We start from the raw sequence: 21,672 nt of genomic DNA, 5'->3' as shown, positions 1-21,672 counted from the left end.
CCCCTCATGGGGATGGAGCCGGGAGAGCGAGCTTCATGCCACCCTGTTCCTGGCAGGGCGGGGGCTCCTGAGGTGGCAGGGTTGGAGCTGGCCCTGGCTGGCACCCACCGGGAGAACCCCCCACCCCAGGCCCGGCTTGTAGACGGTGACTTTGTCTGGCGCTCCTAGGCCCGCAGGAAGCCACAGCCGCGTCCAACAGGCCGGCTTCCCGCTGCGAACAGGCAAGCTGGATTTGCCAAAAGGAGCCTTGAGGCTCAGGTGCCCGACTCCCATGGGATGCTAGAGAGTCTGCAACCCGACTCCCTTGGGCTCCTGGGACAATCCCAGAACCTCACGGGCGCCCTGGCAGGGGGCTGGCAGGGTCCCGGCGCGGCATCGATCCCCTGGCAGGGCCCCGCTGGCACACCGGCGCGGGGATGGAAGGGTCCCATCCAATGATGCTCCCTTGGGCAGGATCCCGGTACATCGTGCCCTGGAGCTCAGGAAGCCCAGCTCTGGATGCCCGCTGGTGCAATCAGGTGCCAGGGGGCGGAGGGTTTGCTCAGAGGATGCCCTGCTGCTGGGCTGGGACATGGGGGACAGGTTAAGAGGCTGGCCGGGCCTTCCCAACCTGCTCTGGGACTGGAGCCTGGCGCAGCCCCCGCAGGCGGGGGGAGGGCTGGTCTGTAACGGTGGCTGGGAACCCTCTTGCCCAACCAACCCCGTCGCAATTCGCTGCAATCGAGCCAGGAAACCTCGCTGGGGCTGTTGGCAAAGAGACATCTCCCCTGCCCCCTCTCCCCTGTGCGTCATGTTGGGGGGCCTGCCAGCTGCAGTGCAGCATGGGGGGGACAGGCCTGGAGATGGGACACCACACTGGGGGCAGCACCTGGCGCCTTCAGCCCTCGCCCAGACCAGCGTCTCTCGGTTTAACCGGTGGAGCGCCACCCCGTGCCTCCGCCCCTCAAGCCAGCCTCTCCCCCTCGCTGGCCCTGACCCCTGGGGCGCCCACAGGGAACGACCCCCGGCCCTTCAGCATTGACAGCACAAGCCCCTGCCCCCGGAGCTAAAGGATGTGCTCCCTCAGCTGTGAGTAAGTAGCAGGCTGTTATCACCCCTGTGGCCATGTGAGCCAAAGCCCGGGATGTCGAGGGGCTTTGGATTGGGGGGAGGCAGCCCCCTGCACTCCATGGGCTTCAGTGCTAGACGTGGGCAGCCGTGACTAGGTCGAAACAGCGCCTTGGTGCTGAACCGCCCCCCTCCCGGCGCATCAGAGCCAGCCCCGCCGCCTCCTCCGGCAGAACCAAGCGTCTCTGGCCCGCGCCCGTCAGCCCCGCTCTGCGGGAGGGAGCCGCCCCCCACAGTTCCAGCTGCAGCATCCCTGGCACTGGGGGAGCCAGAAGACCCTTCCCGTCAGGGCCTGGGGCAGACCTAACGCACGCAGCCGGCCTGGGGTTCCAGGAGTGGCAGCTTTCCTGGGAAATGGAGAGAACCTGGACTGGAAGCGCCGCGAGACAACACACAGAGGCCAGCTTTGCTGAGTGTAATTGCACATCAAAGCCCCTGTGGGGCCTGGTCTCCTTTTGTCACAGATCAGAGACCTTCGCTAGCAGCCCTGCTCAAGCCACGAGTTTATGGACTGACCCGCTTCGTGAGCCGTCAGCAGGCTCCAAACCCAGGACCTTCAGCACCACAGCCCAACCTCGTGCTGCCTGAACAACTCTGTTAGCAGTAGTAGGCTGTTATCCTCTATGTGGGCCAGCCACTAGAGGGAGCTAAAATACGCACGGCTGCCATTCATTTTAAGGTGCCCCCAGGGCTGAAGGGCCTGGACCTGGCCGGGTCTCTGCACCGGAATGGTCTCCCCAGGCCAGGACGCGGGGAAACGTCTGCAGGGCCGAGTGCGGGCCCAGCCCAACAGGTTCTAGCCGCTGCCCCGTCGCCAGCGCGGGGGCACGGGAAGGGTTACAGACGCCCCGGTCCCACACGAAGAGACAGGTCGGTGCCAGGAACGGTCTCCCCTGCTGGAGGCAGGGCGCACTGGACGCGGGCCCTGCTCAGGTGCCCTTGAAATTCCTCTTCTGCCAGCAGAGCAGACAGCAGCGCTCCCTCCTGCCGCTCTCCACCGAGCATGCCTGGCAGACGGTGCCTTGGCACAGCCTGCGGAGAGAGCCAAGCAGGTGATGCGGCCCACGTCACCACAGGCACCCGCTGCGCCCACCCTCGCCCCTGGGAGACCCTCTCCACACCCACAGAACAGATCCCACTCTGTCACTTTCATCAATTTCCTGAGCCCGGGAGGGGGGAGCACGGGGGCCCCCATAATGATGCAGGGCAGGGGACAGCTGGCCTGGGCAGAGGGAGCAGGGAACCCCCAAAACGGTGCTGGACAGGGCTGAGCAGGGGAGCCCCATAATGCCATGAGGCAGGGCTGGGCAGGGGAGAAGGGTAATACCAACACGCTCCCATGGCCAGGTGACTTGGCATGCGCTCCGTTCCCATTGGCCTCTCCCCCCGCCCCGCTGACCCCCACTTCTTGTGGCCACGCCCCCTCACCTGCACTGGTACCTGCGGGAGAGAAACCCAAAGTCCTGGCTGCAGCGGGCGCACAGGCTGAGGTCCTGGGGCACCACGCTGGGGGCCTGGGAGTTGATGCCCTCTGTCTTCTGCCACAAGGCGTCCTTCTCCCTGGGGGGTGAGGGGAGATGGCCCATCATTCCCTTCCTGTGACGCTCCCATTCGACTCCAGCCCAGCCCTTGCTGCTATCCCCCCGCCGGTCCCATCCCAGGGGACGGGCTTCCCCTGCCAGCCCCCAAACCATCCTTACTAAAGCCCCAGCCCTGCCGAGCCCCAGGGCCACCCCCAGAGGCCTCACGGTGACCGTCACCCCCCAGCTGCCAGATGTGAGGGGGGCAGCCTTTGCAGCTCCCTCCCCATCACAGGAGGGTGTGTGTGACCTGCCCATCCCCTGCCAGACCCAGCTCCCTTGGTGATCTCCCCCGTCAGCAGCAGACCGGCCCTCTGCCTCCCTCCCCACCAAACCTCCACCGCTTGAGCTACAGAAATCCAGGCATTGGGTGGCAGGCTGTTACCCTCTGCACGGGGCGGCCGTTACACACACACACTTTGGAGGTGTGTTACACAATGGCCACAGCTGCACGCAGAGTCCCAGAGACCGCACACAAACGGCCGATTCGGTGGCCAGCGGCTGGTTTGTGAGTGCAATGACCCCATGCACTGTCTCATACGCAATTCTCGCCCCTCCGGTCTGGCAATCAGGGCTACACTTTGCTACCTGACCACACGACAAAGTTGTGCACGTTGGCAAAACTAATCCCAGCTATCCATACCAAATGATGGGGTCTAAATGAGCTGTTACCGCTCAAGAAAGAGATCTGGCAGTCATTGTGAATGGTTCTCTGACAACATCCACTCAATGTGCCGTGCAGTCAAAAAAGCGAACAATGCTAGGAACCACTAGGAAAGGGACGGATAATAAGACAGAAACTATCACAGTGCCTCTATATAAATCCCTGCACGTCCACATCTTGAATACTGTGTGCAGTTCTGGTCACCCTATCTCAAAAAAGATATACTGGAATTTGAAAAGGTGCAGAGAAGGACAACAAAAATGATTAGGGGGATGGAGGAGAGATTAAAAACTCTGGGACTGTTCATTTTAGAAAAGAGACGACTCAGGGGGGATATGATTGAGGTCTATAAAATCATGACTGATGTGGAGAAAGTGAGTAGGGAAGTGTTATTTACCCCTTCTCATAACACCTGAATCAGGGGTCAGCTGATGAAATTAACAGGCAGCAGGTTGAAAACAAACAAAAGGAAGTATTTCTTCACACAACGCACAGCCAACCTGTGGAACTCCCTGCCAGGGGATGTTGTGAAGGCCAAAAGTATACCTGGGTTCTTAAAAGTATGAGATAACTTCCTGGAGGGCAGGTCCATCAATGGCTACTAGCCAGGCTGGGCAGGGAGGGTGTCCCTAGCCTCTGTTTGCCAGAAGCTGGGAATGGGCGACAGGGGATGGATCACTTGATGATTACCTGCGCTGTTCATTCCCTCTGGGGCACCTGGCATTGGCCACTGTCGGCAGACAGGATACTGGGCCAGATGAACCTCTGGTCTGACCCACTGTGGCCATTCTTGTGTACACCGGAGAGCCAAGGCGCTGAGCCGAGGGGCTGCGCGTTGGCAGAGCTCTGGTTGGGCTTAGCCCCAGGGCTCAGCACCGTTAGCTGAAGCCGGAGGGTCGAAGCTGGTTGAAAAGGCCGCTCCAAGCCTGGGCTGGAAGACGAGCCAGGACGGGGCTGGGGCCGAGGTGTGGCCCTGCTGGGGGCTAGCGCCATCTGCTGCCCAGCGAGAATGAGCTCGGGCTTAGCCCAGCTCCCCACGTTACAGAATCTCCAACAGTGTCGGCACAGTTTGCAGCTGCTGCTCAAGAGAAACCCAGGGGCTGGGATCGCAGGGGGCTGCGTGTCGGGAGTGAGGGGCACCAGCAGAGCTGTGTGTGTTTGGGGGGGGTCAGGGCTGGGATCGCAGGGGGCTGCGTGTCGGGAGTGAGGGGCACCAGCAGAGCTGTGTGTGTTTGGGGGGCTCAGGGCTGTGATCGCAGGGGGCTGCGGGTCGGGAGTGAGGGGCACCAGCAGAGCTGTTTGTGTTTGGGGGGGGTTAGGGCTGTGATCGCAGGGGGCTGCGGGTCGGGAGTGAGGGGCACCAGCAGAGCTGTGTGTGTTTGGGGGGGGTCAGGGCTGGGATCGCAGGGGGCTGCGGGTCGGGAGTGAGGGGCACCAGCAGAGCTGTGTGTGTTTGGGGGGGGTCAGGGCTGTGATCGCAGGGGGCTGCGTGTCGGGAGTGAGGGGCACCAGCAGAGCTGTGTGTGTTTGGGGGGGGGTCAGGGCTGGGATCGCAGGGGCTGCGGGTCGGGAGTGAGGGGCACCAGCAGAGCTGTGTGTGTTTGGGGGGGTCAGGGCCGGGATCGCAGGGGGCTGCGGGTCGGGAGTGAGGGACACCAGCAGAGCTGTGTGTTTGGGGGGGGTCAGGGCTGGGATCGCAGGGGGCTGCGGGTCGGGAGTGAGGGACACCAGCAGAGCTGTGTGTTTGGGGGCGGGGTCAGGGCTGGGATCGCAGGGGGCTGAGGGTCGGGATTGAGGGGCACCAACAGAGCTGTGTGTGTTTGGGGGGGGTCAGGGCTGGGATCGCAGGGGGCTGCGGGTCGGGAGTGAGGGGCACCAGCAGAGCTGTGTGTGTTTGGGGGGGGTCAGGGCTGGGATCGCAGGGGGCTGCGTGTCGGGAGTGAGGGGCACCAGCAGAGCTGTGTGTGTTTGGGGGGGGTCAGGGCTGGGATCGCAGGGGGCTAAGGGTCGGGAGTGAGGGGCACCAGCAGAGCTGTGTGTGTTTGGGGGGGGTCAGGGCTGGGATCGCAGGGGGCTGCGGGTCGGGATTGAGGGGCACCAGCAGAGCTGTGTGTTTGGGGGGCTCAGGGCTGGGATCGCAGGGGGCTGCGGGTCGGGAGTGAGGGGCACCAGCAGAGCTGTGTGTTTGGGGGGCTCAGGGCTGGGATCGCAGGGGGCTGCGGGTCGGGATTGAGGGGCACCAACAGAGCTGTGTGTGTTTGGGGGGGGGTCAGGGCTGGGATCGCAGGGGGCTGCGTGTCGGGAGTGAGGGGCACCAGCAGAGCTGTGTGTGTTTGGGGGGGGTCAGGGCTGGGATCGCAGGGGGCTGCGTGTCGGAAGTGAGGGGCACCAGCAGAGCTGTGTGTGTTTGGGGGGGGTCAGGGCTGGGATCGCAGGGGGCTGCGGGTCGGGAGTGAGGGGCACCAGCAGAGCTGTGTGTGTTTGGGGGGGGTCAGGGCTGGGATTGCAGGGGGCTGCGGGTCGGGATTGAGGGGCACCAGCAGAGCTGTGTGTTTGGGGGGCTCAGGGCTGGGATCGCAGGGGGCTGCGGGTCGGGAGTGAGGGGCACCAGCAGAGCTGTGTGTTTGGGGGGCTCAGGGCTGGGATCACAGGGGGCTGCGGGTCGGGAGTGAAGGTCACCAGCAGAGCTGTGTGTTTGGGGGGGTCAGGGCTGGGATCGCAGGGGGCTGCGGGTCGGGATTGAGGGGCACCAGCAGAGCTGTGTGTTTGCGGGACTCAGGGCTGGGATTGCAGGGGGCTGTGGGTCGGGAGTGAGGGGCACTAGCAGAGCTGCGTGTGTTTGGGGGGGTCAGGGCTGGGATCGCAGGGGGCTGCGGGTCGGGATTGAGGGGCACCAGCAGAGCTGTGTGTTTCGGGGGCTCAGGGCTGTGATCGCAGGGGGCTGCGGGTCGGGAGTGAGGGGCACCAGCAGAGCTGTGTGTGTTTGGGGGGGGTCAGGGCTGGGATCGCAGGGGGCTGCGGGTCGGGAGTGAGGGGCACCAGCAGAGCTGTGTGTGTTTGGGGGGCTCAGGGCTGTGATCGCAGGGGGCTGCGGGTCGGGAGTGAGGGGCACCAGCAGAGCTGTGTGTGTTTGGGGGGGGTCAGGGCTGGGATCGCAGGGGGCTAAGGGTCGGGAGTGAGGGGCACCAGCAGAGCTGTGTGTGTTTGGGGGGGGTCAGGGCTGGGATCGCAGGGGGCTGCGGGTCGGGAGTGAGGGGCACCAGCAGAGCTGTGTGTGTTTGGGGGGCTCAGGGCTGTGATCGCAGGGGGCTGCGGGTCGGGAGTGAGGGGCACCAGCAGAGCTGTGTGTGTTTGGGGGGGGTCAGGGCTGGGATCGCAGGGGGCTAAGGGTCGGGAGTGAGGGGCACCAGCAGAGCTGTGTGTGTTTGGGGGGGGTCAGGGCTGGGATCGCAGGGGGCTGCGGGTCGGGAATGAGGGGCACCAGCAGAGCTGTGTGTTTGGGGGGCTCAGGGCTGGGATCGCAGGGGGCTGCGGGTCGGGAGTGAGGGGCACCAGCAGAGCTGTGTGTGTTTGGGGGGGCTCAGGGCTGGGATCGCAGGGGCTGCGGGTCGGGAGTGAGGGGCACCAGCAGAGCTGTGTGTGTTTGGGGGGCTCAGGGCTGGGATCGCAGGGGGCTGCGGGTCGGGAGTGAGGGGCACCAGCAGAGCTGTGTGTGTTTGGGGGGTGTCAGGGCTGGGATCGCAGGGGCTGCGGGTCGGGAGTGAGGGGCACCAGCAGAGCTGTGTGTGTTTGGGGGGGTCAGGGCCGGGATCGCAGGGGGCTGCGGGTCGGGAGTGAGGGACACCAGCAGAGCTGTGTGTTTGGGGGGGGTCAGGGCTGGGATCGCAGGGGGCTGCGGGTCGGGAGTGAGGGACACCAGCAGAGCTGTGTGTTTGGGGGCGGGGTCAGGGCTGGGATCGCAGGGGGCTGGGGGTCGGGATTGAGGGGCACCAACAGAGCTGTGTGTGTTTGGGGGGGGTCAGGGCTGGGATCGCAGGGGGCTGCGTGTCGGGAGTGAGGGGCACCAGCAGAGCTGTGTGTGTTTGGGGGGGGTCAGGGCTGGGATCGCAGGGGGCTGCGTGTCGGGAGTGAGGGGCACCAGCAGAGCTGTGTGTGTTTGGGGGGGGGTCAGGGCTGGGATCGCAGGGGGCTAAGGGTCGGGAGTGAGGGGCACCAGCAGAGCTGTGTGTGTTTGGGGGGGGTCAGGGCTGGGATCGCAGGGGGCTGCGGGTCAGGATTGAGGGGCACCAGCAGAGCTGTGTGTTTGGGGGGCTCAGGGCTGGGATCGCAGGGGGCTGCGGGTCGGGAGTGAGGGGCACCAGCAGAGCTGTGTGTTTGGGGGGCTCAGGTCTGGGATCGCAGGGGGCTGCGGGTCGGGATTGAGGGGCACCAACAGAGCTGTGTGTGTTTGGGGGGGGTCAGGGCTGGGATCGCAGGGGGCTGCGTGTCGGGAGTGAGGGGCACCAGCAGAGCTGTGTGTGTTTGGGGGGGGTCAGGGCTGGGATCGCAGGGGGCTGCGTGTCGGGAGTGAGGGGCACCAGCAGAGCTGTGTGTGTTTGGGGGGGGTCAGGGCTGGGATCGCAGGGGGCTGCGGGTCGGGAGTGAGGGGCACCAGCAGAGCTGTGTGTGTTTGGGGGGGGTCAGGGCTGGGATCGCAGGGGGCTGCGGGTCGGGATTGAGGGGCACCAGCAGAGCTGTGTGTTTGGGGGGCTCAGGGCTGGGATCGCAGGGGGCTGCGGGTCGGGAGTGAGGGGCACCAGCAGAGCTGTGTGTTTGGGGGGCTCAGGGCTGGGATCGTAGGGGGCTGCGGGTCGGGATTGAGGGGCACCAACAGAGCTGTGTGTGTTTGGGGGGGGTCAGGGCTGGGATCGCAGGGGGCTGCGTGTCAGGAGTGAGGGGCACCAGCAGAGATGTGTGTGTTTGGGGGGGGTCAGGGCTGGGATCGCAGGGGGCTGCGTGTCGGGAGTGAGGAGCACCAGCAGAGCTGTGTGTGTTTGTGGGGGGTCAGGGCTGGGATCGCAGGGGGCTGCGGGTCGGGAGTGAGGGGCACCAGCAGAGCTGTGTGTGTTTGGGGGGGGTCAGGGCTGGGATCGCAGGGGGCTGCGGGTCGGGATTGAGGGGCACCAGCAGAGCTGTGTGTTTGGGGGGCTCAGGGCTGGGATCGCAGGGGGCTGCGGGTCGGGAGTGAGGGGCACCAGCAGAGCTGTGTGTTTGGGGGGCTCAGGGCTGGGATCGCAGGGGGCTGCGGGTCGGGATTGAGGGGCACCAGCAGAGCTATGTGTTTGCGGGACTCAGGGGTGGGATCACAGGGGGCTGTGGGTCGGGAGTGAGGGGCACCAGCAGAGCTGTGTGTGTTTGGGGGGGTCAGGGCTGGGATCGCAGGGGGCTGCGGGTCGGGATTGAGGGGCACCAGCAGAGCTGTGTGTTTCGGGGGCTCAGGGCTGGGATCGCAGGGGCTGCGGGTCAGGATTGAGGGGCACCAGCAGAGCTGTGTTTGTTTGTGGGGGGTCAGGGCTGGGATCGCAGGGGCTGCGGGTCGGGATTGAGGGGCACCAGCAGAGCTGTGTGTGTTTGTGGGGCTCAGGGCTGGGATCGCAGGGGGCTGCGGGTCGGGAGTGAGGGACACCAGCAGAGCTGTGTGTTTGGGGGCGGGATCAGGGCTGGGATCGCAGGGGGCTGCGGGTCGGGATTGAGGGGCACCAGCAGAGCTGTGTGTGTTTGGGGGGGGTCAGGGCTGGGATCGCAGGGGGCTGTGGGTCGGGAGTGAGGGGCACCAGCAGAGCTGTGTGTTTGTGGGGCTCAGGGCTGGGATCGCAGGGGGCTGCGGGTCGTGAGTGAGGGGCACCAGCAGAGCTGTGTTTGGGGGTCTCAGGGCTGGGATCACAGGGGGCTGCGGGTCGGGAGTGAGGGGCACCAGCAGAGCTGTGTGTTTGGGGGGTCAGGGCTGGGATCGCAGGGGGCTGCGGGTCGGGAGTGAGGGGCACCAGCAGAGCTGTGTGTGTTTGGGGGGGGGTCAGGGCTGGGATCGCAGGGGCTGCAGGTCGGGATTGAGGGGCACCAGCAGAGCTGTGTGTGTTTGGGGGGGGTCAGGGCTGGGATCGCAGGGGGCTGCGGGTCGGGATTGAGGGGCACCAGCAGAGCTGTGTGTTTGGGGGGTCAGGGCTGGGATCGCAGGGGGCTGCGGGTCGGGAGTGAGGGGCACCAGCAGAGCTGTGTGTTTGGGGGGCTCACGGCTGGGATCGCAGGGGGCTGCGGGTCAGGATTGCGGGGCACCAGCAGAGCTGTGTGTTTGGGTGGGGTCAGGGCTGGGATCGCAGGGGGCTGCGGGTCGGGAGTGAGGGGCACCAGCAGAGCTGTGTGTTTGGGGGGGCTCAGGGCTGGGATCGCAGGGGGCTGCGGGTCGGGATTGAGGGGCACCAGCAGAGCTGTGTGTTTGGGGCGGGTCAGGGCTGGGATCGCAGGGGGCTGCAGAGTCAAGTTTCCAAGTGATGGAGCATAGAGGCTGCATCTCCTCCCCCCGACCCTGGCTCCCACAGCATGGGCATAGTTTAGGAGGGTAAGGGGGGGGATTGCCCCCCCAATCTGCAAGCCTCTGGCAGGCATGGAGTTTGCCACCCACATGACGTGCGGCCCCATTGGCCTGACTGGTGCTGCCCCCCCCCCCAAATATGGAGGCCAAACTACGCCTACGTCCCCCAGGAATCCCCGCCTCGTTCCTCGCCTCCCAGCCGCTCACCGGAGCAGTTCCAGCAGCCGACCCTTCACCTCCCGGACCAGCTCCTGCTGCTCGGTCAGCTGCCCTAGGTGTTTCTTCTCTCGCTCTTTGGCTTCTCTCTGTGCTCTCTCCAGCGCCAGCCTCAACTGCTCCCCGTCCTGCCGGGCCCTGGACAGAAGGACAAGCCCTGAGATGGCTGAGCCCTGGCAAGTGTTAGCTGCAGGGTGCCGGAGATCCACCGCTGGGGTCTGTCGCTAGGGCAGGGAAAGGCCGGACAGGCCACCACCCTGGACTGCAAGAGCACCCCGCTCCGGCAGTGATGCCCCGAAGGGGGTCAGCCCCACGCTGCATGCGGACAGGCCTGAGCCACCCCAGCCGGAGCCAGGCAGCCCGCTGAAGCTCCCCTGTAGAAAATGCCACCGATATTTCTGGGGCCAAATGAACGCCGCAAAGCAGGGCCAGCGTCTCGCCGGGACGGGCAGGAAACCCAGAGATGATCCTGCCAGGGGGCAGCTTTGCATCCGTCTGTATTTGAGGCTGGCTGGGGAAGGGTCATTTCCCCTGGCACGGAGACCATGGGTGGAACCATGGGGGAAAGACATGGGGGTTATGCCCTTTATTGCTCCTCGGGGCCTGAGCGTTGGGGTTTCACATCCGGCTTGGCTTTTAACACTGGGGCATCTCCAACTCAGGAGACTCTCTGGCCAGCTGTGGATGTAGCAAGGTCACCACCGCCGAGCGGCCGGGCCTGTGAGCCCTGAGCAGCAGAGGGGCCGGACGTTTATTGGGAGCATTTGGAGCTCTCTGGATTTCGGTTGGGGGGAAGCTCTCAGTGCTACGGACTCAGCCTGGCCATGCCTTCCACGAAAGCCCCATCTGATTGGCTGGTGTGTCCGTTAGTCAGCTATTGGGCTCTCGTCCGATTGGCTGACGTGTCGGTGAGCTTGCAGCAAGGGGTACATTTGACTCTGGCTGTCAGCGTTTCTAAGGTGCCCATCACCACAGTATCTGGGCTGCCCGGAGCCCAGGGTTTACTGTCCTCGCTCTTTGACCCGATTCTGATCACTTCCCCCCCAGCGCTGCTGGCCTTAGTGGCATCTTGCCCGACTTTCCCTGCTGGGTGAGCGAGGTCAGAATCAGGCCCGCTGGCTCGGGCAGCAGTGGCGCGTTGCAAAGGCTCCCGAGGGCCCGGGCGCTTCCAGCCCAGGCAGCGCCGTGTACGCAGGGCATCGGCCGGGCTCACTGCGTCTCCTACCTGCCCAGCTGCTCCGCCAGCTGCTTGGCTTCCTCCTCCTTGGCCGTTAGCCGCTGCCCTTTCTGCTGGGCCTCCCCCATCGCCTTCTCCAGGTGGGTGGTCAGGTGCTAGCAGGGTAAAGCGCTAACGTGAGACCAGGCCTGGGCTCCCCCAGCTGGACTACATTTCCCATGATGCATCCCAGCCATGTGACAGCCCTCCCCAAGAGGGGAGACCCTGGTGCATCATGGGAGATGTAGTCTGACCAGGGCACCAAGGCCATAGAGGTGAACAGGTGAATGAGGCACCTGAACTACAACGCCCATGATGCACTGCAGCAGCTTGTCTGAATCGAAATATTTTGCAGGGGTTTTTTGGTTTTTTTTTCTGAAAACTCAAAATGTGCCATGGAGAACCCCTCACCCCCATTTCCCTCCCACATTTCACTCCAGTGCCATTCCCTCCCTTCCAATGGCCAGTTCCTACCTTCACCATCTCTTCGACACTCTTCCTTGGTTTCTGCTCTGGACTGGCCTTCTCCAGCATGGCCGCTGTCCCCAGGTCCTCCGGCGGCTCCCCTGCCAGCACCTGCTTGCCCATCTGCGGCCCACCCCCTCCAGCCGCTTTCTCCTCCGCTGCGCCCCGTCCTCTGGCCAGCCCCAGGGGTCCCTCATCCCCAGCTTCCGGCCAGTCGCCTCCCCCTGCCCGCTCCAGCTCCGCGGCAGCTCGGGCCAGCGTCTCCTCCAAGGTGTCCTTCTCCGCCAGCACGGTGGCGAGCTGCCCCCTGGCCTGCTCCAGCGTGTCGGCGGCTCTCTGCTTCTCCAGCTCCAACGTCTGCACCTGGAGCCGGAGCGCCACCATCTGCCCGTCGCTCTCCTCCTTCTGCCGGGCCAGCGCTTCCTGCAGCCGGGTGTCCTCCAGCTGGCTGCGGGCCCTCAATTCCTCCAGCTCATCTCGGAGCTCGCCTGCCTCCCGGGCACGGCTCTCCAGGGCGGCCGCTGTGGTTTGCACTTGCTTGGCCAGGACGTCTCTCTCTTCGGAGACTCCCTGCAGCACGGCCTGGAGCTGCTGTTTCTCCTCTCCCTCCGCCCGCCTTTGCTCCTCGCACTCCGCCAGCTGCCTCCTCAGCTCGGCCACAGCCCTCTCGTGGCCGGCTCGCTCCTCGGTCCCTCGTGCCTCCAGCTGGGCCTTCTCGCGCGCGAAGCCCGCGGCGGCTTCCGCCAGCCGGGAGGCCACAGCGGCGTTTTCGGCCAGGGCATCCCGCAGCTTGGCCGACTGCCCCTCCAGCTCCTCCTGCAGGCCCCGCGCCCCTTCCTCCTTGTCCATCAGGGCCCTCTCCGCGTGCGCCAAAGCCGCCTGGAGGGAGGCGTTTCGCTCCTGCCGTGCAGCCAGCTCTTTCTGGAGATCCTGAGCCTCCAGCCGGGCGGCCGCCAGGCTCTGCCCCTGAGACACCGCCGACTCCAGCAGGGCCTCTCGCTCCCTCTCCAGCTCCCTTCCCTCCGCCAGGCCCCGCTCCAGCTTCTCTCTCAGCCCCTCGGCCTGCAGCTCGGCCTGCCGGAGCCTGCCTTCCAGCGCGGCCCTCTGGGCCGTCTCCTCCTCCGGGCCGAGCGGGGGGCTGCCGCTGGGCCCTTCCCGCTGCCCCTGGCTGAGCTGGTGCCGCAGAGCCGCCACCTGGGCCTCCGTCTCCTCCAGCCTCCCCTCGCTCGCACTCAGCTTCTCCTGCAGTCGCTGGCACCGCGACAGCAACTGCTGGTGCCTCAGCTCCTGGGCTTCTGCTCCTGCCAGGTACTCCCTCCTCTCGGCCTCCTGCGCTCTCAGCCGCCGCTCGGCCTCCTCCAGGGCCTCGGCCGCGGCCCGAGCCTCCTGGCGCAGGCCGGCCGCCGCGGCCGCCTCTTGCTCGGCGTCGCGCGTGGCCTGGGAAAGCCGCTCGGCGAGCTCCTGCTGACGCTTCTCCCCCGCTGCCAGCCTGGCTCTGTGCCGCGCCTGCAGGGACGCCGCCTCCTCCTCCTTCTGGGACAGCTGCCGCCTCAGGGCGCTCACCAGCACGTCCATCTCCTCCAGCGTGTCGCTCAGGAAGGCCTTGGAGTCCTGGAGCTCCCGGATCTGCCTGGCCTGCTCCTCCGCCTGGCGGCTGCAGCGCTGAGCTGCCTCCTGCTGCAGCCTGTCGTGCTCCTGGCGGTGGCGTTGCGCTTGCTGAACCAACATGGACTCCAGCTCCCTGCCCAGCGCCTCGACCTGCAGCTGCAGCTGGGCGTTAACCCTCCGGAGCTCCGCCTCTGGCTTTGCGTCTCCAGCCGCCTCCGAGCCCCGCTGCTGGGAACCCGCCTGTCGCCCGTTGCCCGGGCTCCTCTCCAAAGAGGCCGCCGTTGCCGTATGTTCCCTGGACTCTTCCAGTCTGGGCTGGAACGGGTCATCAGTGCTCAGCCCCGGGGATCGGCTGACCTGTCCCGGGAGCTGGGGTTCCTCCTGGGGTCCTCTCCTGGCTCCGTGGTGTTTCTCGCTGACTCCAGCTGGGTTCCCAACCTACAGCGGGCGAATAAGAGCAGAGACAGAATGAGGGATGGCTTCTTCGGAGATACCTGGGGACAAGTGGGTCTGCGCCCCTGTTTGTGGCTAGGAGGATAACCACCTGCTCCTACGGCCAGCTAACGGGCTGGGGCTCTTAGCTCAGGTGGTAGAGACCTGGGCTTTGGAGCTGGAGGCCCTGGGTTCAATCCCCCAGTAGCCCAGCCCAGGAGCTCTTGGCGGATCAGCCGCATCAGACCCGCATGAGATTCAGTCGCCGCTGGCTGCGGCACCGTCTCTGCTGCAAGGACACCTGAGCTCTCCTAACCAGGTGGTGGTGCCGTGCTCCGAGCTGGTTACACCTGACTTGCCCAAACTGCGGCTCCGTCCACAGCACCGCCAGGGCTGCAGGCCCGTCTCCAGCGCATGCTGGGAAAGCCGGCCGGCTAGCGCTCCACACGCCCCCAGAGTGGCACCCGCCAGCAATGCATGCTGGGAGGACAGGGGGTCAGCCAGTAGAGTGGGGCGGATCTGGTCTGTGTAGCCACATAACGGGCAGACAGGCACGTAGCAGCCTGGGCTCAGGGGCTGCTAACAGGGAGTTTCGCGAGGGAGTTCTCCAGGTGAAGGAGGAGCAATACAGCACCCTTTTGGGGTAAGTGACTGTCTGTAGTGGGTGTTTGTTTGTGTTTGAGGGTTACTTGCTGTGTGCTGAGCTTGTGTTTGTCAGTCTGTTTGTTTGTTTTGGTTGTTTGAAGGACCGTGTGCTGTGGCTGGCAGTTGGAAGCTGTGAGCTTCAAAGGAAGGTTTGAAAGCTAGAAGCCTCTGGTAAGTGGCTGAGCCTTCATCAGTGGGCGGGGCATTCATACAGGCCAGGGCTTTATAAAGCAGCGCACAAGCGACCAGGGGCTGCGAACAGGGAGTTTCGCAAGGGAGTTAGGAAGGGGGCAGGAAGGGGGCGAGGGTCCCTTGCCGGTTCCATCTGTTTTCTCTTGATTCCCCTTAATACCTATAAAGCAGCTACATTCTAACCTTTTGCTTAAACAACCCTTTCAGCTGACAGGGGGCTGCAGACGGGAGTTTGACAGAGGGAGGCTTACGATGGTTAGGAAGACCCGCAACACCTGTGCCAGCACTGCTTCTGTCTCCTCCACCTGTGCCTGTAGCCAGACAGAGTGCCTAAGCATGGATGCCTCTACCCAGATCCAGGTGTGGTTTTGCAAAGACTGTAACTTGCAATTTCCACTTACTGATATCCAGGCTGGGGGGACCATCCAATGTGAGAGGTGCCTGCTGGTGGAATCTCTCAGGCAGCAGGTGGGAGAGCTACAGGAGGAGGTGGCTAGGTTGAGGAGCATCCGTATCCACGAGCAATTCCTCAACAGTGTCCATGTGGAGACAGCTGAGGTAGCTGTCCCAGTACAAAGAACTGCTGATACACCACTGGTGGAGGAGGAGATGGCTCAGGGTGGACACTGGCAGCTGGTTACTTCTGGCAGCAGGCAGTGCTCCACCCTTGCTCCGAACCCTCCTGCCGTGGTTATAGGTAACCGTTATGCTCTTCTTGATACAGGAAAGAAGGAATCACTCCCTACAGTAAAGGAGGAGAAGCCTCGTACCCCTAAGGCTGGAGAGTCTGCTGCCACCACTGCGAATAGGAAACGTAGGGTAGTGGTGGTCGGAGACTCTCTGCTGAGGGGGACGGAGGCGCCCATCTGTCGCCCTGACATTTCATCTCGGGAGGTATGCTGCCTGCCGGGGGCCCGTATCCGAGACGTTACGGAGGCATTGTCGAGGATTATCCGGCCCTCTGACTACTACCCCATGCTACTCATCCATGTGGGCACAAATGATACTGCGCGGTGTGACACTGAGCGGATCAAGAGTGACTACAGGGCTCTGGGAGTACGGGTGAAGGAGTTTGGAGCGCAGGTGGTATTCTCTTCAGTTCTTCCTGTCAAAGGTAGGGGCCCGGGCAGAGACAGATGCATCATGGAGGTGAATGCCTGGCTGCGAAGATGGTGTCGCCAGGAGGGCTTTGGCTTCCTAGACCACGGGATGCTATTCGAGGAAGGACTGCTAGGCAGAGATGGCGTTCACCTTTCGAGGAGAGGAAAGACCCTGTTCGGACACAGACTGGCTAACCTAGTGAGGAGGGCTTTAAACTAGGTTCGACGGGGACAGGTGAGCAAAGCCCACAGGTAAGTGGGGAACATGGAGACCGGGGAAATGAGTCGGAAACAAGAGGGAGTGTGGGCTATATTGGCAGAGAGAAAGAGTCAGGACAAAACTGGGAGGAAAGATCAAACCAGTATCTTAGATGCCTATATACAAATGCGAGAAGTATGGGGAATAAGCAGGAAGAACTGGAAGTGCTAATAAATAAATACAACTATGACATTGTTGGCATCACTGAAACTTGGTGGGATAATACACATGATTGGAATGTTGGTGTGGATGGGTACAGCTTGCTCAGGAAGGATAGACAGGGGAAAAGGGAGGAGGTGTTGCCTTATATATTAAAAATGTACACACTTGGACTAAGGTAGAGATGGACATAGGAGACGGAAGTGTTGAGAGTCTCTGGGTTAGGCTTAAAGGGGCAAAAAACAAGGGAGATGTCATGCTAGGCGTCTACTACAGGCCACCTAACCAGGTGGAAGAGGTGGATGAGGCTTTTTTCAAGCAACTAACAAAATCATCCAAAGCCCAAGATTTGGTGGTGATGGGGGACTTCAACTATCCGGATATATGTTGGGAAAATAACACAGCGGGGAACAGACTATCCAACAAATTCTTGGACTGCATTGGAGACAACTTTTTATTTCAGAAGGTGGAAAAAGCTACTAGGGGGGAAGCTGTTCTAGACTTGATTTTAACAAATAGGGAGGAACTCGTTGAGAATGTGAAAGTAGAAGGCAGCCTGGGTGAAAGTGATCATGAAATCATAGAGTTTGCAATTCTAAGGAAGGGTAGAAGGGAGAACAGCAAAATAGAGACAATGGATTTCAGGAAGGCAGATTTTGGGAAGCTCAGAGAGCTGATAGGTAAGGTCCCATGGGAATCAAGACTGAGGGGAAAAACAACTGAGGAGAGTTGGCAGTTTTTCAAAGGGACACTATTAAGGGCCCAAAAGCAAGCTATTCCGCTGGTTAGGAAAGATAGAAAATGTGGCAAAAGACCACCTTGGCTTAACCACAAGATCTTGCACGATCTAAAAAATAAAAAGGAGTCATATAAAAAATGGAAACTAGGACAGATTACAAAGGATGAATATAGGTAAACAACACAGGAATGCAGGGGCAAGATTAGAAAGGCAAAGGCACAAAATGAGCTCAAACTAGCTACGGGAATAAAAGGAAACAAGAAGACTTTTTATCAATACATTAGAAGCAAGAGGAAGACCAAAGACAGGGTAGGCCCACTGCTTAGTGAAGAGGGAGAAACAGTAACAGGAAACTTGGAAATGGCAGAGATGCTTAATGACTTCTTTGTTTCGGTCTTCACCGAGAAGTCTGAAGGAATGCCTAACATAGTGAATACTAATGGGAAGGGGGTAGGTTTAGCGGATAAAATAAAAAAAGAACAAGTTAAACATCACTTAGAAAAGTTAGATGCCTGCAAGTCACCCGGGCCTGATGAAATGCATCCTAGAATACTCAAGGAGCTAATAGAGGAGGTATCTGAGCCTCTAGCTATTATCTTTGGAAAGTCATGGGAGACGGGAGAGATTCCAGAAGACTGGAAAAGGGCAAATATAGTGCCCATCTATAAAAAGGGAAATAAAAACAACCCAGGTAACTACAGACCAGTTAGTTTAACTTCTGTGCCAGGGAAGATAATGGAGCAAGTAATTAAGGAAATCATCTGCCAACACTTGGAAGGTGGTAAGGTGATAGGGAATAGCCAGCATGGATTTGTGAAGAACAAATCATGTCAAACCAATCTGATAGCTTTCTTTGATAGGATAACGAGCCTTGTGGATAAGGGTGAAGCTGTGGATGTGGTATACCTAGACTTTAGTAAGGCATTTGATACGGTCTCGCATGATATTCTTATCGATAAACTAGGCAAATACAAATTAGATGGGGCTACTATAAGGTGGGTGCATAACTGGCTGGATAACTGTACTCAGAGAGTTGTTATTAATGGTTCCCAATCCTGCTGGAAAGGCGTAACGAGTGGGGTACCGCAGGGGTCTGTTTTGGGACCGGCTCTGTTCAATATCTTCATCAACGACTTAGATATTGGCATAGAAAGTACGCTTATTAAGTTTGCGGATGATACCAAACTGGGAGGGATTGCAATTACTTTGGAGGACAGGGTCATAATTCAAAATGATCTGGACAAATTGGAGAAATGGTCTGAGTTAAACAGGATGAAGTTTAACAAAGACAAATGCAAAGTGCTCCACTTAGGAAGGAAAAATCAATTTCACACATACAGAATGGGAAAAGACTGTCTAGGAAGGAGTACGGCAGAAAGGGATCTAGGGGTTATAGTGGACCACAAGCTAAATATGAGTCAACAGTGTGATGCTGTTGCAAAAAAAGCAAACATGATTCTGGGATGCATTAACAGGTGTGTTGTGAGCAAGACACGAGAAGTCATTCTTCCGCTCTACTCTGCTCTGGTTAGGCCTCAGCTGGAGTATTGTGTCCAGTTCTGGGCGCCGCATTTTAAAAAAGATGTGGAGAAATTGGAAAGGGTCCAAAGAAGAGCAACAAGAATGATTAAAGGTCTTGAGAACATGACCTATGAAGGAAGGCTGAAAGAACTGGGTTTGTTTAGTTTGGAAAAGAGAAGACTGAGAGGGGACATGATAGCAGTTTTCAGGTATCTAAAAGGGTGTCATAAGGAGGAGGGAGAGAACTTGTTCACCTTAGCCTCTAAGGATAGAACCAGAAACAATGGGTTTAAACTGCAGCAAGGGAGGTCTAGGTTGGACATTAGGAAAAAGTTCCTAACTGTCAGGGTGGTTAAACACTGGAACAAATTGCCTAGGGAGGTTGTGGAATCTCCGTCTCTGGAGATATTTAAGAGTAGGTTAGATAAATGTCTATTAGGGATGGTCTAGGCAGTATTTGGTCCTGCCATGCGGGCAGGGGACTGGACTCGATGACCTCTCGAGGTCCCTTCCAGTCCTAGAATCTATGAATCTATGAATCTATGAATCTATGGGCTCCTGGCACGGGTGAAACATAGCGGGTGGCTATAAAGCCAGTTTAGAGACAGCCCCGTTACCAATGCGGCTTCGAGGCCAGAGCGCCTCCCATGACAGCCACGGCACGGTGTGCATCGGCAGCGCCTCTCCCCACGCTCGGAGCGGATTCCCTCCCAACCATCACGGGGACGGGCGCTTTGGAAATGCCAGTGCCAACAGCGAACGATACAGTCCCAGCGCCCCACCCTGGGGCGGGATCACCTACCGGCCAGGCCGGCCCCTCCTTCTGGCTGGTCACGGGCCTTTGGCTGGAGGATCTGGACAGAGTCCTAAAGGAAACAAACACACTCAGGGTAACGGCCCGGCAGAGTCTCCTCCCAGCTACCTGGACCCACCTCAGCTGTTCCAGCCGTTTCGCCCTCCCCTGACCTATCAGCCTTCAGTGCCCAAAGACTGAATCCTGCCAAAGGAAGCTGCAGATGCCCATCCAAGGGTGGTCTGGCCCCACTGCCCCGCACAGTAACATTTACATTGGAGAGACCCCCTGGGAAAGTCACACTCCAGCTGGAAACATTTCCTCAGCCCCCCAGATAAAGCTGCCCAGTCCCCCCTCTCCCCTGGGTGATGGATGGGCTGGGCCGAGTTGTGTCCATGACACTGCTCTCAGAAACCGCCCTGGTAGGTTTGTGATCTGTGATCAGAGCCAAGCCCGGACCAAAGCCCCTGTTCTTGGATAAGTTTCTCCTGAACCAGCAAATCCACTTGAAGGCCAGAGGAGACGCTGCAGAGGAAGGCACCCCCCACCCCCACACCAGGGTCTCTCCCAATCTTATCTAGGGGAAAAATCCTTCTTGACCCCATGGAGCATGGGGGCGAGACCCAGCAGCCCGACACCCGGGAACGAATTCTCGGCAGTAACTCAGAGCTCTCCCCGTCTCGCGTCCAGCTAAACCAGAAGCTGGGGGCAGGGGGCACCAGGCTGGGATCTTACATTTAGGGACTTGATTGTGTGTTTCTGCTGAATTTGGGCCCTGTCCAGCCTTCCCTGACTGCAACACTGAAGATTGGCTAAGTGACGGGCGCTGATCAAGGCTACCCTATTGCTACGGGGCTGTGGCAGGTGGCCCGGCAGTTGGCTCCAACTCCTAGCTGTTGGGGGTCTGGCCCCTTCGTGGTTAGCCCCTCGTGCGTGACCTAAACCTCATCCTTCTCCCAACTTCTGTCATCTGTGATGGGGTAGGTGACAAAGCAGGGAATTTTCTTAGTGTTTTGCATGAACACTGTGTGTGCCTCGGTTTCCCTGTGTGCTGCGTGTGTGTAATGAGGGGGTGGGAGATGGTTTGTTGTTGCAGAGGACCAGGTGTGACCTTGCCTAGCAGTCGGGACCCCGGACACTGGCCTGGAGATTGGGGACCCAGCGACTGGTGACTGGGAGGCCCAGAGCAGCTTGGGAGGCAGCCTGTTAAATGGGGCTTGTTTAGTCTCCAGAAGAGAAGAGTGAGGGGGGATTTGATAGCTGCTTTCAACTACCTGAAGGGGGTTCCAAAGAGGATGGAGCTCGGCTGCTCTCAGTGGTGGCAGATGACAGAACAAGGAGCAATGGTCTCAAGTTGCAGTGGGGGAGGTTTAGGTTGGATATTAGGAAACACTATTTCACTAGGAGGGTGGTGAAACACTGGAATGGGTTCCCTAGGGAGGTGGTGGAATCTCCTTCCTTGGAGGTTTTTAAGGTCAGGCTTGACAAAGCCCTGGCTGGGATGATTTAGTTGGGAATTGGTCCTGCTTTGAGCAGGGGGTTGGACTAGATACCTCCTGAGGTCTCCTCCAACCCTGATAGTCTATGAATCTATGAATGGGCCGAGGAGAGAGGGTCCTGTGACCTGACCAGCCAGTGAGGGAACAAAGGACGTGTTTACCTGGGATGGAGGACAAAGGCCAGGGGAGGAGATGATATCAGTGATAAGGAGGGGGCGGCTGGACTCGGGAGAGATGTTCTGTGCTGAGGGTTGCTAGGCCCCGGGGCCCTGAGAAGTGCCTGGGCTGGGTTCAGACGCTCAATAAACCTCCTGTGTTACATTGGCGGAGAGTCAGAGAGGAAGGGGGGAGGAAGGGTGCATTGCCCCCTCTGGGCGTGGAGGCCCCAGGGGTCCAGAGCGAGTGGCAGAGACAGGAGTACTGAGGCTCAGAGAGGGGCGGCTCCAGGAGATGGAGGGGGTTGACCCCCGGAGAGAGAGTGGACCCCCGAGAAGGGCTATCACACTGAAGGGGGTTCCTCCCAGAGACTGGAGCTGAGAGAGCCCAGGGCCTGTGAGTCCGGGCCAGGGTGTCCACCCCACACGGGCCCACAAGGGGTTAACCTATTAGGCGGAGAGGAAAGCCCTGCGTGGGGGGCGCTCAGCTGGGCAGGAACAGCTGGGGCTGTATAAAGGGGCAGAGAGCAGAATGGGGCGCGGGGGAGCCGTCTGCAGTTGCTCCCTGGGGATGGGAGCCGTGTTTGGGGCGACAGAGGCTGGAGAGGAGGCCGCAGGGCTGCAGAGAGAGCGCGCGGCAGCAGGGCGGGCAGCGAACAGCCGCAGGGGACCTCCGCCGTGGAAGAAGCTGATTCCCCACAGCGGCCAGGAGCCGGTGCCACCTGCGGTGAGTGGACCCCGTGACACCGTCCCT

At 60.8% G+C, this 21,672-nt stretch overlaps 1 protein-coding gene across 1 annotated transcript in view; it reads right to left on the bottom strand.

The window, feature by feature from the left end:
• Positions 1 to 1,941: 1,941 nt before the first annotated feature.
• The window catches only part of RUFY4 (RUN and FYVE domain containing 4), a 39,954-nt gene continuing 20,223 nt past the window's right edge, over positions 1,942 to 21,672 (bottom strand). The window contains exons 8-13 of the mRNA XM_054044833.1: positions 19,274 to 19,337; positions 11,826 to 13,862; positions 11,361 to 11,467; positions 10,127 to 10,273; positions 2,536 to 2,667; positions 1,942 to 2,139 (exon numbers count right to left, since the gene is read on the bottom strand). Coding sequence (XP_053900808.1) covers positions 2,037 to 2,139; positions 2,536 to 2,667; positions 10,127 to 10,273; positions 11,361 to 11,467; positions 11,826 to 13,862; positions 19,274 to 19,337 — 2,590 coding nt within the window. The 3' untranslated portion in view covers positions 1,942 to 2,036. The remainder of the gene's footprint in view (positions 2,140 to 2,535; positions 2,668 to 10,126; positions 10,274 to 11,360; positions 11,468 to 11,825; positions 13,863 to 19,273; positions 19,338 to 21,672) is intronic.

Source organism: Malaclemys terrapin, chromosome 11, assembly GCF_027887155.1.
Source record: "Malaclemys terrapin pileata isolate rMalTer1 chromosome 11, rMalTer1.hap1, whole genome shotgun sequence".
NCBI lineage: Eukaryota > Metazoa > Chordata > Testudines > Emydidae > Malaclemys > Malaclemys terrapin.
This window is presented reverse-complemented; position numbering and strand designations above follow the sequence as displayed.